This window comes from Corvus kubaryi, unplaced genomic scaffold (genome assembly GCF_017639235.1).
Source record: "Corvus kubaryi isolate FWS band 111438036 unplaced genomic scaffold, C.kubaryi_AGA036_p1.0 37300, whole genome shotgun sequence".
In the NCBI taxonomy this organism is placed as follows: Eukaryota; Metazoa; Chordata; class Aves; order Passeriformes; family Corvidae; genus Corvus; species Corvus kubaryi.
In genome coordinates, this window is record NW_024581093.1 from 19,464,234 (window position 1) to 19,478,569 (window position 14,336).

General features: G+C 44.4%; 1 protein-coding gene across 4 annotated transcripts in view; it reads left to right on the forward strand.

Annotated features, from left to right (window-relative positions):
* Window positions 1-14,336, forward strand: part of SLC7A10 (solute carrier family 7 member 10) — a 50,574-nt gene that overhangs the window by 31,768 nt on the left and 4,470 nt on the right. Inside the window, exons 3-10 of one of the 4 annotated variants that reach the window (XM_042027718.1) lie at window positions 4,460-4,611; window positions 5,336-5,461; window positions 6,423-6,576; window positions 8,233-8,356; window positions 8,452-8,555; window positions 9,608-9,704; window positions 13,334-13,483; window positions 13,768-13,945. In XM_042027718.1, coding sequence (XP_041883652.1) covers window positions 4,460-4,611; window positions 5,336-5,461; window positions 6,423-6,576; window positions 8,233-8,356; window positions 8,452-8,555; window positions 9,608-9,704; window positions 13,334-13,483; window positions 13,768-13,945 — 1,085 coding nt within the window. The remainder of the gene's footprint in view (window positions 1-4,459; window positions 4,612-5,335; window positions 5,462-6,422; window positions 6,577-8,232; window positions 8,357-8,451; window positions 8,556-9,607; window positions 9,705-13,333; window positions 13,484-13,767; window positions 13,946-14,336) is intronic. The other 3 variants (XM_042027719.1, XM_042027722.1, XM_042027720.1) reach the window with 3 other exon arrangements.

Genomic DNA, 14,336 nt, shown 5'->3' on the forward strand with positions numbered 1-14,336 from the left:
GTCCAGGCTTCTACTGCACAAGCAGTATCAAAAAAGCACAACCTGTCCCCTGAAGGGAAGCAGTGCTCCCGTTCTTGCTGTGTAGAGACTTTAGCTCTTCTCTCAAGAAAAGAAGTAGTCCCACTAGGATGACAAAGTGTTGCATTAGGCAAAAGCCTTCAGGTAGGTTTTGGTGTAAAAAGGGGGGATTCGGTCATATTTTCCAGTAAAGCCAAACTGGGATTATGCCCTGCTGCACTTTGCTGAGCCACCACCTAAAACCTGCAGCTTTGGGGAACTCTTAAAAGCACCTTCAGCTCCCCGCTTGGGAAGTGCCCATTCACCACTGGCAGTTGCACACAGGGTCTGAGCTTAAAGGGGTCTGCACTGTGCCTCCCTGAGATAAAAACCACTGTTTCTCTCTTTTGATTTAATCCTTCTACAGCAAAGTACATCAAACTCAGCACACAAAGCTTTAGTGCATCTGCCTTTCAAGTGCATCTCATTTTCCCAATGACCAATTGGATGATTTGGTCTATTCACACAAAGATGTTTGTTATAAGAGCACATGCTGTATCTACCCAGACCACAACAGCTCCACTTCTGTAGTCTTGTCCCTGTCTCCCAAAATTCTCCCATTTATTATGTTTTACTCCATGGATATAAGGCACAAAGAAATACTATTTGATTATAACAGCCATTGGAGTACTACATGCCCCAGCTTCTGTGTCTGGCAGTATCGATAGCTGGTTGCATAACTTTTAATTTAAAAAGCCACATTGCTGGTGTGATTCAAGTAGGTGAATGGAATAACGGAGGCAGGGCAGGGCCATCTCCTGAGCTGGCAGGAGCCCTGCTCTGAGTCCAGGTCAAGGACAGCATGAAACACTGCTGAACAGTGGTGGTGATGGCAAACCTTGGTTGGAGACAACCCTGAGCAGAGACACTCCCCAGTTCCTCTGGCCAGGGGAGAAGGACGAGGTGAGGAAGGGTTCCAGTATTACTAGGCTCTGGTCTGGTACCAGAGAAAGACTCCTGATTTCATCTCCATTTAGAAATCATTTTGGTCTTAAATAGCATCTGTGTGCAAGCACACAAACTGCAGGGAATGTGTCACAGCCTGTGCTGTAGGAGCCATCTGAGCACAGCTCTTCTTACATGCATATGGGCTTGCAAATCTGTATGGGTCATAAAAAGAACATTACCCCAAATAGTAAATAAAAGGCTTAATATGTATTCTTGCAGAAGATAATGAATAAATTCAGCTTCATTAAAAACCCTCCAGTGCATTTCTGATCAGTACAACTTCTTCTGAAAGCTCAGCAATAATGCTGCAGCTAACACAGCTGCTTCACCAGCAGAGACCAGTGACTGGACATATGTCCTTATTAAAATCAGTCAGCAGAGAGTTTTCGGCCAAAGCTTTGATAAGTGTCACTCTAAACTGCAAGTATAATATGCTTCAAATATACTTCTATGTTTCTTTTTTGTTATTGCAAAAATCTGAATCTTCCAAAGGCAGTGTTTCAGCAATGTAGGATAGCATTATTAGTATTCAAACTGGCTCCAACTTACTTCAACCAGTTCAGTTTTTCCTGAACTGTACTAAGGTGAGTTGTACTATAGCAGCTGCTTCAAACTGTTTTCTTTTGCTAATGATGCACAAGTAGGGTACAATGGAATTTTATATTTTCACAGGCTGCTTTGAATCCGTAACATTTAATATCTATGTGAGATCCTTGTGGGAGTACATGCACATCCCAAATAGATGTTTGAGAACTGATTTCACCAAGTCCACTAGACTCTTTAAGTCCCAGATCAAACCATGTTGTTTATTTCTTTCCAAAGGTAAGGAAATTTGTATGCAGAGATATCTGCAAAAAAATTCAGTTTTAGTCCAGCGATGACTGGTACTTCACACAAATGCCATACCTTCCCAAGAGTAGCACATGGCACCACATACTCCAGCCTGTTTCTAAAATGGGGGGATGGGCTCTAATTAGACATTGTCTCATTCATGTACACACTGATGGGAGTGTGTGCCATTAACTTCAATGAACTTTGGATCAGACTCAACAACCAAACACAGGGGAGGCCATCCAGCCAGTAGCTAGAATACAGGCAGGAATACAGGCAGGGAGGTTATTTTACCAGCTCTTTCACCACCAGCACGTGTAGGAGCTCAGATTTCTCATGCAAACTCCGATGTTCAGAAAAAAAAACCCAACCAAACAACCAAAACCCCAAAACCAACCAAACATCCTTTTTCTTTACATTCAGCTGTCTCAAGCCTGTTATAAAGATCTCATCACTTCTCAGACAGCAACAAAAGAAGATTTAACTTCTGGTATTCTTGTAATCACAGTTACAGAGAAACTTTGCAAGGCTGTAGGGTGCAGTTCCACCTCCCAACATTCTCAGTTCCATAGCTCAGCCCTCAGGACAATAATTCCACCACTTTCCATCTGAGGAACAAAGTAATTCCAGGTATGCCTTGCTGTGGTCTCCCTGCCTCGAGCAAACACCCCCTCTCCACAAGCCATTTTACTCAGAAACAGCCATTCCCAGCCAGCTGGGCCTTCAGGTCCTCATCCTGCCCTGGCAGCCGCTGGCACTATGAGAACAAGGTACATGCCAGCGATGCACCCTGGCCCCCACAGCTGGTTGTCTGGGGATGTGAATGTGATCTGAGTGACCAGTGTGAAGATCTTTTTCTCAGAAGTGGGTTTTGATTAAAACTTACCTGTAGAAACAAGATAAAAGTGGGCTTACACCTTAGGCAATCTTCCTTCTTGTTTTACTGCCATCTCTCTTGAGCTTCACATTTGACAGTGCTAAAATTATGCACTTGCTTTAATTTGCACTATCAATCCTGCATTTCAATTCCATGACTGTCATAAATAATCCATTCCCATTAAACCATATTCTACCCAATACCAGCTATACCACACTCCATATTACAACACAGAAACAAGGGCCAATTTTGCCTGAAATAATGTTTTCAGAGTCATTCTCCCCACTGAATGTTTTACACAGTTCTTGGCCTACATAATTTGTATGGGTGAAGGTGAACATAACAGGGAAAAACCTGTAGCCTCTGTAAAGGCCCTGCCAGTTGACAGCCGACTTGACCTCAGTCAGAACCATCAGTATCCTAATCATATTCAGCAAATTGTTATTGCAGTCTTTAGGTCCTATTTATTCTTCAGTGTGGACCAGCTGAGTTAACTCAGCAAGCAGGATCTGCAGAGCTGTCCCAAGCTGGGTGCATCATCAACACCACCAAATATCACAAAGCAATTGCTGGAGAAAACTGCTCTGAACCACAATGAAAAACATTAGAAGTTGGGGGGGGGGCGGAGGGGGCGGAGTCACACAACAAAATAAAGAGAAAGAAAAAAAACCTGCTGAGTTTATTGTAAAAATCTACAGTGCCAGTTAGGAAGGCACCCAGTTCTTGCATCAGTTTGGTTTGCCAAATTAACTCTGATAGCTAATAATTGCCCCATGCTTCTCAGAAATAAGAAGGCGAAGTGAAGGATGAGACTGAGAGACATTTACCACCTCAGCTGAGGAGCACCCAGCAAGCAGTACTCCCTCCAGGTTAATGGCACAGAGAGGGGCTCCCTCAGCTGTGCCAGATCTACAGGCCTGCAAGCAGGGGACACAGTGGGTGGGTGCAGCCCCTTAAAGAGCAACCCACGTAATATAGAAATTATACTGTCTTATTTGGAAATATCTTTTCCAATCCTCATTTGTGTCGGGCATCCCTGCGCATTACATTTGTGCATGTATGTGAACAAATGACTGTGTGTGTATCTGTGTGTGCATCCAAAATATCTCACACTTCCTATTTGCACAGATACCTTGTTGGGTGCAATCACCTTAAGCCACAGCTGGAGGCAACCAGCCAGCCCAGTGGACCCCAGCTGTGTGATCCATCACAAAATACTGCAGCACTTATCTGCCCTGGCCCGGGTCAGAGAGCCAACACCAGCAGTGACAAGAAACCCCCCTGCTGACCAGCAGGGAACTGGTAGCAGCCCTAAGAGTGCAGCCACTGCCTGTAGCCCTGCCAAAAGCCTTTAGAGGTGCCTTCAGTGGAGGGACTGCTCCTCTGTGGTACATGTCAGTCCTGTCCACAGTACCACAGTTCCTGTCTGCTGTGGTAATGTGTCAGTCCAGGAGCAACAGAGATCCTTTCATCTGGACACACGGTTAAATCAAAACATGCCTGCTGCTCATAATCCTTGCTCTTCCACACATTCCTAAACCATGCTTGTTTCATTTAAAATCTAGATTGTGCTAAGAACATGGGAAAAGGGATAAGGAGAGTCACAAGTAAGTGACTGTTATGTCACTTGTCCTGTGACCAGGACGAAGTTGCTCAGCTCTGATGCGTCATGCACAGCTGAGTGTGTGTTATCTCCTCCAGCACAGCACCAGCACTGCTTTCTTGTGCTTTTCCTTGTCTTTCCAGGTTTCTGCTGCTGTGGAGCGCAGTGCTTATCATGTACCCAACTAGTCTGGCTGTCATTGCACTGACCTTCTCAAACTATGTCCTGCAACCCGTCTTCCCTAACTGTATTCCCCCCTATAATGCCTCTAGGATCCTCTCCATGGTGTGTTTACGTGAGTATTTGCTTCTTGCACACACACAGATCTTGCCCTGGTTTTACAAGGGACTACTTGAGGGGCCGCTCCAGCCAGGCTGGAGTCAGGGCCACAACTCCAAAGGCTGGTGGGGAGGCCCCAGGAGAGGCACTGTGACCAGTGTGGGATATTCTGTCCCTTTCCACTTGCCTGCAGCAAATCTAGTGGCCTGGAGTGAGGCAGAAAGGCACCTGAATCCCTGTGGGTCCAGGGAAAGTAGAGGCAGGTGAGCATGTGGGAGGGGACACAGAGGCATAGGCACCTGTGACCCACCACCATTTGAGCCTTTCCCCTTCCTAGTCTTCTTTCACATTTACAAACTTGAGTGTGCAGAAGGCAGCGTGCAGCCAGCTCTGCATTAATTACTTCTGGAGCCAGCGAAAGCCAACCCAAGCTCCAGGACTGAAGACATTCACTGTTTCTGTGAGGAGGCAATGATCCCTGCACGCTGAGCACTACTCAGGCACAGTTATTGGAGCTGGGGAGAGCCCCAAGGCAGCAGCCAAGGGGTGAAGGCTGATGGCTGCCAGGGATGCCCCTGCAGCTGAGAGCATCCTTGGGAAAGGTGATTGTCCTCTTCACCCTCGTTCCTGGCCACGCTAGAGCTCCCTGCAGGAACATGTGTGTGTTTTTCAGTATTTTGACTGTATTTTCTTAAATAAACATAATTTCATTTCACTGAATTCAGTCTTTTGCTCTCCAGTCCTCCTGACCTGGGTGAACAGCTCCAGTGTGCGATGGGCAACGCGCATTCAGGATATATTTACAGCAGGAAAACTCTTAGCCCTGACCCTTATCATTATTGTGGGCTTCATACAGATCTTTAAAGGTACTCTGTGAGACAGCTCTAACATTGGTATGGTACTGTTGATACACTTATTTTTCCCACTTACTGCACTGTTTCCTCCTTACAAACTGACCTGAAGGTGTGCTGGGTTTTGCTGAGCTGTGGAGTTGCATACTGACACAGCTGTGGAAAGTATAACACAAGGGAGAAATCAGCTGTATCCCCTTAAAAAAGTCTCTTTCGAGCTTACCTTGTAGGATTTGATAGAATAAAGGAGAGCAGCTCACAGTGTTTCGGAATAGTTACTTAAAATTTTTAATCCATTGTGCATTCCTTGAATTTGAAATGCTCTGGGTGTAAAACGAATAAGCAATACTTTGCCTAGAGCAGGAAGATATTTGCTTCATTTCAGGCACTAGTCCAATTTCCTACAAAAAGTGACTTACAAGATTAAACACAGGCAAAAAATGTCTCACTGATTCACCAGTTATTGGAAAGCAGAAAGCACAAAAGACTGATATTTTTATCATGCATATGATGAGTCTTATAAAGGACGAAGAAATATCACATTTACAGGGAGCAGAAAACGTTTTCTCAGTGGTAATAGTCCTATAGTCTTGACAAATCTTTCAGTCCCATAGGCATTTTATTTTCAAGGATTTCTACTAAACAACACCAAACTGTTTAAAAGAAAATTGCATTAAGAACAGGTAGGAATTTATACTGCCAAGGATCCACCCTCAGACAGTGCAGGTTGACAAAGGGTCTCATGAGTTGCTGTGGCACAGATGGTGGTGAAGGGTGCCTGTACAGCACGAGCTGCCCCACCAGGACACGGTCCTGCAGAAAGCACTGCAATTGCTATGTCAGCCCATGGTGACATGAAGAGCATGAAGTCTCAGTTCCAATAAAGAATAAAGACTAAAAAGTGAAAGCTTACCTATTTTAAAGTGTGTGAGGAAGGTAGGCATGGCTTAACATCTTGCTTGCGCTCTCTATGCAGGAAACTACAAAGAGTTGACACCAAGCAACGCATTCAATTTTTGGATGACTCCATCTGTGGGGCATTTAGCATTAGCTTTTCTTCAAGGGTCCTTTGCATTCAGTGGCTGGAACTTCTTGAACTATGTAACAGAAGAGCTGGTTGATCCCCGCAGGCAAGTATCCATTTCCATGACACTTCTTGAAGAGGCTGAGACAGTGGAGCTGTCTGATAGTACTACTCATTTCATAAGATGCTGCAATGTCATTCCATGTCTGTGGGACTGGTCTTTCTAAAGGAGAAAGATTTTTCTTTAGAACAGACAGCAGGCAAGTTACAGAAACACTGAAATTAAAAAAATATTGCACAAGGTATTAACTGAATCAAAGCAGCCTACAGACAAGGCAGTATCTTTATGTTACTATTCAATCATAGTCAATTTTCCATAGCAGAAGATTGACCATAAATGAGATACCACACAAGTATCTACAGGGAGAATCTTCTTTGTCATAAAAAGATGAATTATCCTGGAAGTTGCTTTGCTTTTTCACCCAAAGGTCTCCCACAAACACCTGAAGGAGAAGATTAGTTGTGCAGTGAAAGTGGCACTCTCTGCCCCAGCACAGCTGTGGGCACCAGCCTGCCAAGGCAACTTACATTGGGTCACTGCAGATCCAGGGTACCCAAAGGGGCTTGGAAATGATTTATCACAAGCAGCCTGAGAAGGCTGGAGGGAAAGGGAATTTTAGTTTAGCAAAGTTCAAATGTTTCAACATTTCTGAGTTAATAAAGTGGAATGACAAATGTCAAGAGCAGCTCTTGGAGCATGAGTTATTTCTGGGCACCCAATGCACACAGCAATTAAGCAAGAAGAAATTTAAGCTATTACAGCTTGGATGGGAATGACTTAAAGCTAAAGCCTTGTGAGCATCTCTGCACACCAGTGAGTGGCAAAGTGTATATCCAGAAATCTCGTCAGGAATAAAGAAAGTGTGGTAATGTGTTTCCTTAATAAACAACAATATTTTAATGGATGACCACAATTTCAACGATAATAATAAAAAATTTATTATTTAAATAAGGTAAATATGGCCTTAGTTGAGAAATAAAGAGAGAATGGAGTGAATGGTGCTTTTTTATTTTTACATATTGTTGCAGCCTTAGAGGAGAAATTAAAGTATAAAAAGAATTGGATAACCAAAACCACTTCCTACTTTTCCTAAATCTGTTCAAATTCACAAGGTTAAACATGCTTTCTAAAATCTTTTTTCCAAATCTGACACACAGAGAAAAATGCATTATGTTAGATACAGAACAGTTCAGATATCCACCTCTAAGAAGGTCTTTGGATTCGAGATCAAGTACATCTGTACTACTGTAAGTTGCCACGGTATTGTATGACCAGACCAGGTTTATGGTACACAATGGCCCAAGGCAGCAGCTGAACAACAGGATCCCCTTCCTTTTCAGAGCAGGCGAAGGTAAAGCAAAGCAAGACATTTTATCCCACCATGGTGCCTCCACATAGGGCTTTTGGGAAACGGATGTTTCATTTTTCAGTAACAGTCTGTCCCAATCCCAGTAAAGAGCCCAAACGGAGCTCGTGGTACCTTTGTACCGGGAAACTCCCTGCAGACACAGCATTTCATAGCACTTTTAGCCTTCTCCAATGTGCAGTGAGTCAGAGAGCTGATGGAAGCACTGCTTCCCTCCAAAGAAACAGCCAATGAACCCACCCAGCTGGGTGACCATCCCCAGGCCGTACACAGCTGTTGTGACCTCACTGTGCATGATTGTAATTTCTTGTCTACCCTCCTAATTCTTTTATTAGGAACCTACCTCGTGCCATATTCATATCCATCCCATTGGTGACATTTGTGTATACGTTCACCAACATTGCATATTTCACTGCCATGTCACCCCAAGAGCTCTTGTCCTCCAACGCTGTGGCGGTAGTAAGTAAACCATTCCCTGCATGTCTAAAATACACTTTGATTTCAGTACTGTGCTTTGCAGTGTATTTCAGTTTCTCTGCCTTCTGTTGCTTTAGACATTTGGTGAAAAGTTACTGGGCTATTTTTCCTGGGTTATGCCAGTCTCAGTGGCTCTATCTACATTTGGAGGAATAAATGGATACCTTTTTACCTCATCAAGGTTAGATGGAGTACAATTTTATGAACATTATCTAATTTGGGGAGGGGCTGTTTTAATTGCATTTGCTAAAGAAATGCTAGCTAGACATTTTGGATGTTGTAGAGCATGAGGTTGTTGTTGGGTGTGTTGGATACAATCAGTTATGAATTATTCTGTTTCAAATTAGCAAAAGTAATATTAAATCATGAAATTTCTTGCAAAAGTAATATTAAATCATGAAATTTCTTGCAAATTAATCCTCATGAGTTATTGAAAGTGTTTGCAGATGTGGAATAACTCGCAGTAAGATCCAAACACAGCTTTCGCATAAAACCAAAGTAATTTTTTATCAATAAAGTTCCAGTAGCTCCCAGCTAAACTGTGCTTTGCTCAGTTTTGGGGCCTGGTGCTGTACTCAGTCACAGGCATTTTCATGCCCATGCTGGAAAATCACCTTTCAAGCAAGATACGTTGCATGGAAACTGCTGATAGTTGGGCCAGAATCTGTAAAGTCTGTAAGATTGCAATCAATAAAGCCTGTTTATAATAATTGACCTGTCTGAATTTAATTTAAAAGTTATAAAGTTTTTTTGAGGAAACTGCTCAAGTACCTTGGGAAAGTTATTTATCACAGCACTTTCATGGGTATGATATGCAACAAATCGAAGAGCATATGTAACAGGGTATACACTTAAAAGTGAAATGTTAAGGCATGTTAAACCTTATCCAAAACCTTTTGACACTGTAAATACCCACACAACCTGCAGAGTATTCATCCCTCACTGGGTAAAGAGACAACGCTGGCCAGCAGAGAGTCCTCAGAGGTATTTCGGCATCTCAGAGCAGGTTTTTCCCAGGTGACTTTAGCTGTTGAAGGCCTTGTATACTGAAGGGTTTAGTTTAAATACCTTTCCCCAGGGTTCATAGTCTCTAGTTGTCTCTGCAGTGGCAGCCACAGCTCCCTTCCATGAGAAGACCAAAGCAGGTGGTTGAGATAAGAGGTGTTATATGACTAGGGACTGGAGAGGCTGTTGTATACCCAGTGGATTCATCATTACTCTTCTTATTTCCAGGTTATGTTTCTCTGGTGCTCGAGAAGGCCATTTGCCAAGTTTGCTTGCCATGATCCACGTCAAGCACTGCACACCCATTCCTGCCCTTCTTGTCTGCGTAAGTGCTACTATCCCTCCTCTGTCACCATGTAACCTGCTTTTAGAAACACTAAATCACAGAGAAAAGAGCTGGGAAAACACTTGAGTGGTGGTTTTACCCCAGAAGAGGAGCAGTGGGTCAGCCTGAATTGCAGCTGGTAGGTGCCAGCTGAGCAGCTCCTACTGCCCCAGAGAGAAGCAGCCTTCAGCCTCAGAAATAATTCCTCCTTCTCCCAATCCCCTGACACCTGAAGGGTTTCCCTCATAACCTGCGTTGCAGTGTAAGCTCATTAACTCTTGTCCTGCAGCAAGAGGTAGGGACTGGCTTTTGAAACAGAGATACTTCATTTAAGAAAAGACGAGCTCCTTAGACCAATTTTGCCTGCTTCCCACAAGCATTTGGAAATCTCCATGGTCACTGCTAATCCCACTCAGGAAAGGCTGCTTTAGGTCCTGCCACCAAAGCCAGAGTTACAGTGGGTCCCAGGGAAAGGACAAAATGCTCCTATAATTACTTTCAACAACCAAGACATCTTGTGAGGGGTGATCACGCAGTTCTCTGAGGCCCACAGGTATTTCTTTCACAGGCCAAAAAATTAAGTAGGGACAATGATTACAGTGGCCCTGAGTAATGTGTCTGCTGAATGGTACATCAGGCAGACAACAGGTCACCTGCAAAGATCAGACACCAACGAGCCAGCTGTTAGGAGTGTCAGGGGCTGGTCCAGTTGCTGATGTGCTCCCATGGGAAAAAGATTCCCCTCACTTTTTAGACAAATTTCCACAGTAGTAATGACTTAGGGAAGTTATTATTTGAAACAGCTTCATATGCTTTTATCGACAGTGAAACTAGAATGTGTGATGGGTTTTACAGCAGCATAGAGGATGATTAAGAAGAAAATGATTCGCACTGCTGCTGTACAAGGCTGTAGGGCCCAAGCAAAGGAATTCCCCAAAGGGCATTTGCTTGAAATCTTGGCTGTATCAATGGCTGCCAACTGCAGATTTGCCATTGATATCAAAACCATGAGGGGTTGACCCCAGATGCACTAGAAAGATGCATGTTTACATGTCTCCCAGCTCTAACAGCAACCCTGGCACAATATACCCATACAAACTTCACTGAATAAGCCTCCTCCTCATTCCCCTTTTATGACAAAATATGCATCTTGCTTAGGTTTTACAGCATTCCTGGGGCTTAGTGCCCCATCACAAACATCTTGCCTACTGCCCACTGAAGGTTTGGGGTAAACTGCCCTGGGCACCCATCATGGAATCCTGTGTTCTGCTGGGGGCCATGAGGCAGAACTCCTTGGTCCTTAAAAACACATCAGCTGAAACAACACACTGAGTCTCAGAGGCTGTTTCTCTGTGGAACAGCACCAACAAGAGCAAGCTGCCTGTCGAGCTGACTGATCCATGCCACGCCATCCCCCTTGAATCACAGTGCAAATCACAGAACAAGCATGGCATATCAATTCATCATTTGAAGGTGTTTTAATCCAGCTCAGTGCACATCAAACGCAGCTCGGAAATATTTATCTCTTAAGAAAGATAATAATAGTATAGTGTAGGCAACTACAACAGCAAACAGGGCTACACGTTAGGCAAACCTAATTGATACATCAGATTCTTTTTCTCTTCCATTGAATCACACCTAGATTTCTGCATGGAGAGGTTTGTTTGTTTATGGAGAACAGCTATTTCAACACTACCAGTGAGACCTTTATTTTTACTGATTTACTATTTTACTTCCAAAAATCAAAGGGCCAAGCTAAATGTAAAATAAACAGACTTGGGTTTTTTTGCAAGACGGTGGGGAGTACCTGGCCCTCCTGCCAGCCATGTGGCTATGGCCAGGCCATCGGGAGGGCAGCACCCCCTCTTCAGCCATGAGCCACTGGGGATGACACCCGCACTGTGAGCAGATCTGACACATCAGTGTCACCTACACATGGAATCTTGCCACTCTGAGCAACATCACTGCAAAGCCCACCAGTGGCAGTAGAGAGGTGTACACACATATGACACAGTGCACACTTCAGGGGAGAGCAGCAACCATGTTATATATCAGCGATACGAGATGGTGTCCAATTTTAAACCCATTTTGTGGTGAAACTGTTCAAGGTGTTGAAATCCCCCTGCCAAGCCTGCAAGGCTTTGAATAGGGGAACAGAGGGACTAATGGGGCATTCGGTTGTGGTGGTGCTTAATTCCTGGTGCTGGAGGTGCAGAAACCTTCCCTCCTGGAAGGAATTTACTATCGAAATGGCTGATTAAGAAAAAAGGGACAAAAGCAAAAAGGGAGCCCAGATAAACACAGACCAAGATCTTGAGCATTCTCTGGAGGAATTTGGATACTTAGTTTCCCTCCGGCTCTGGGCCCCAACAGAGTGTTCACTGGACTGCTATTTGGTGCAGGTGAGTGCTGAGCTCCTGTGGTACCAAAGAGCAGGGTGGGGGGCTTGAGGAGCAGCACCCTGGCCCCCAAGTCAGCTCTCCTGGCTCTACAGTATTGATGGCTTTTTGCTGGTCGTAAAATCACAAGATAGACACACTTAGGTGATAAAAAGGGTTACCTTTATAAGGATCCTTAGGTGCACAACTGGCTAGGTGGAAAGTGCTGAAGATGCACACATAATATAAAATGCATACAATTTTTATATGTTTAGCAAATTACCAAAATTGACAAGAATCCCCAATTAGAGACATAAACAATGAGGTAATTGCCCCTCAGTTCAACCCTTTCTGAATCTCCCACCTCGGGCGGGGGGGGGCCGGGCCCCCCCGCTTAGGTGGGAACTAAACTTTTTAATTAAAATGTGTCTTGGAGAGCTAGTTTCAACCGTGGCTTCCAGATAATCTAACCTTGGACCCCACCTTGGAGCCACTGGGAATTTATTTTGTCTTTCTGTCTAATAGAGTAGGTAAAAAGCTAGCTACAAATACTGTAATAGGCTGCAGCGCTACAAATGTATGTGTAAAGAATATAGAGAATATATAAAAGCAAAAAAGGTGAAAATCAATTCGCTATCAGTATTAGGCAGATGTAGAGTTCAAAAAAGCAAGCAAAAGCTTGGGAATTTCCACCATCCATCTGCCAGTTTCCAAACATTAGTAATGCTCAAAAGATTGATGATACTGATCAGCTGTGACATGAGCCAGCAGCAGAAAGGACAAACCTCTAATTCTTTATAATATACAGAGCACCTGCAACAACATAGTGCCTGAAACACAACATGTTATGTCTAAGAAATCCTTTCACCTGGAGTCCTCACCATAACATTCAATAGCTTTTAAAACACTTAACAGAAATAGGTGGAGTGGGAACTTTGCCAACCTTCCCAGCCCTGCCTGCCTAGCCACGGGCAGCAGAGATACCTATGCCAGCACCCCAGGGTATTTATAAACAGACCCTCTAGTCTCTGACTTCAGCATGCCCCAAATCACCCAAAATACCCATTTAGCCCCAGCCCTGGTGGCACAGCTTGGGGATAAGGCACAGAGCCACAGGAGGCAGCACAATCCCAGCAGGTGCCATAAACAAAAGCGTTTTTAATGCTTTAATGGGAATTTTGCTTGGTTTTGTTTTTTTTAAGCTATCTTTTCTAGTAATGGCTCAAGAAGGCTATGCTCCTCTCTTTGCAGTGTTTGGCCACACTTATCATCATGCTTGTTGGAGACACATACACGCTAATCAACTACGTGTCATTTATTAACTACCTCTGCTATGGAGTGACAATTATAGGCCTGATTGTTTTACGCTGGAAGAAACCCAAAATCTTCAGACCTATCAAGGTGACACTGTTAAAGCTAAATTTCTTGGTTGCAATAGTGATGCAAAGGGTGGGATGGGAACACCTCCCAAACCATGTCCCAAAGTGCCATTAGTGCAAAAGAGGGATACACAGGCAGATCCCTTGTGAACTTGTTGGGATGGGCAGAGAGGACAACAGCAGTAGAGGGAAGGGGGACACAACTTATGGGGGGCCTGAAGCGTGCACTGCCTGCAGCCCACCACAACCAGTCAGCCACTGCTCTTGCTCTGCACAGCCGTGCTCTGCTCTGCTTTCTCCTGGTAGGTGAACCTCCTCATCCCCATCACTTATCTGGCGTTTTGGGCATTTCTGCTGATCTTCAGCTTATACTCTGAGCCGATCGTCTGTGGGGTTGGACTAATTATCATTTTAACCGGAGTGCCAGTGTTTTTCCTTGGAGTCTACTGGAGAAATAAACCAAAGTGTGTAAATAGGCTGATAGGTAAGCCAGCACTATGTGCCTTGCTGCCCTCCCTGCTTAAACTCTGACACACTGGCACCAAAACAGCCAGGAAACTGCCTGTATGAGACCAGCCACCACTCTCAGCCACTGGCAGCGCCTGGGCACGAAGTTGCCAGGCTGTGCTTTCCTTTGGGCAAATGTTTTGTTCACTGCTGGGTACGTTTGCCTCCTCTCATGCCTCTGTGCCCATCCACTCAGCTTGCTCACAGCAGCCTGTCCTGTGGCAAATACACCAGGGTGTCACTTGATGCACATGGAGACCAAATGAGCAATCACAAAGGGACCGAGGAGTTTCTCACCCTTGCCCTGCCTTCTCCCTCTGTTCCACCAGCACGTCATGTCACACAAGCCCTGTGTGACATGATGAACT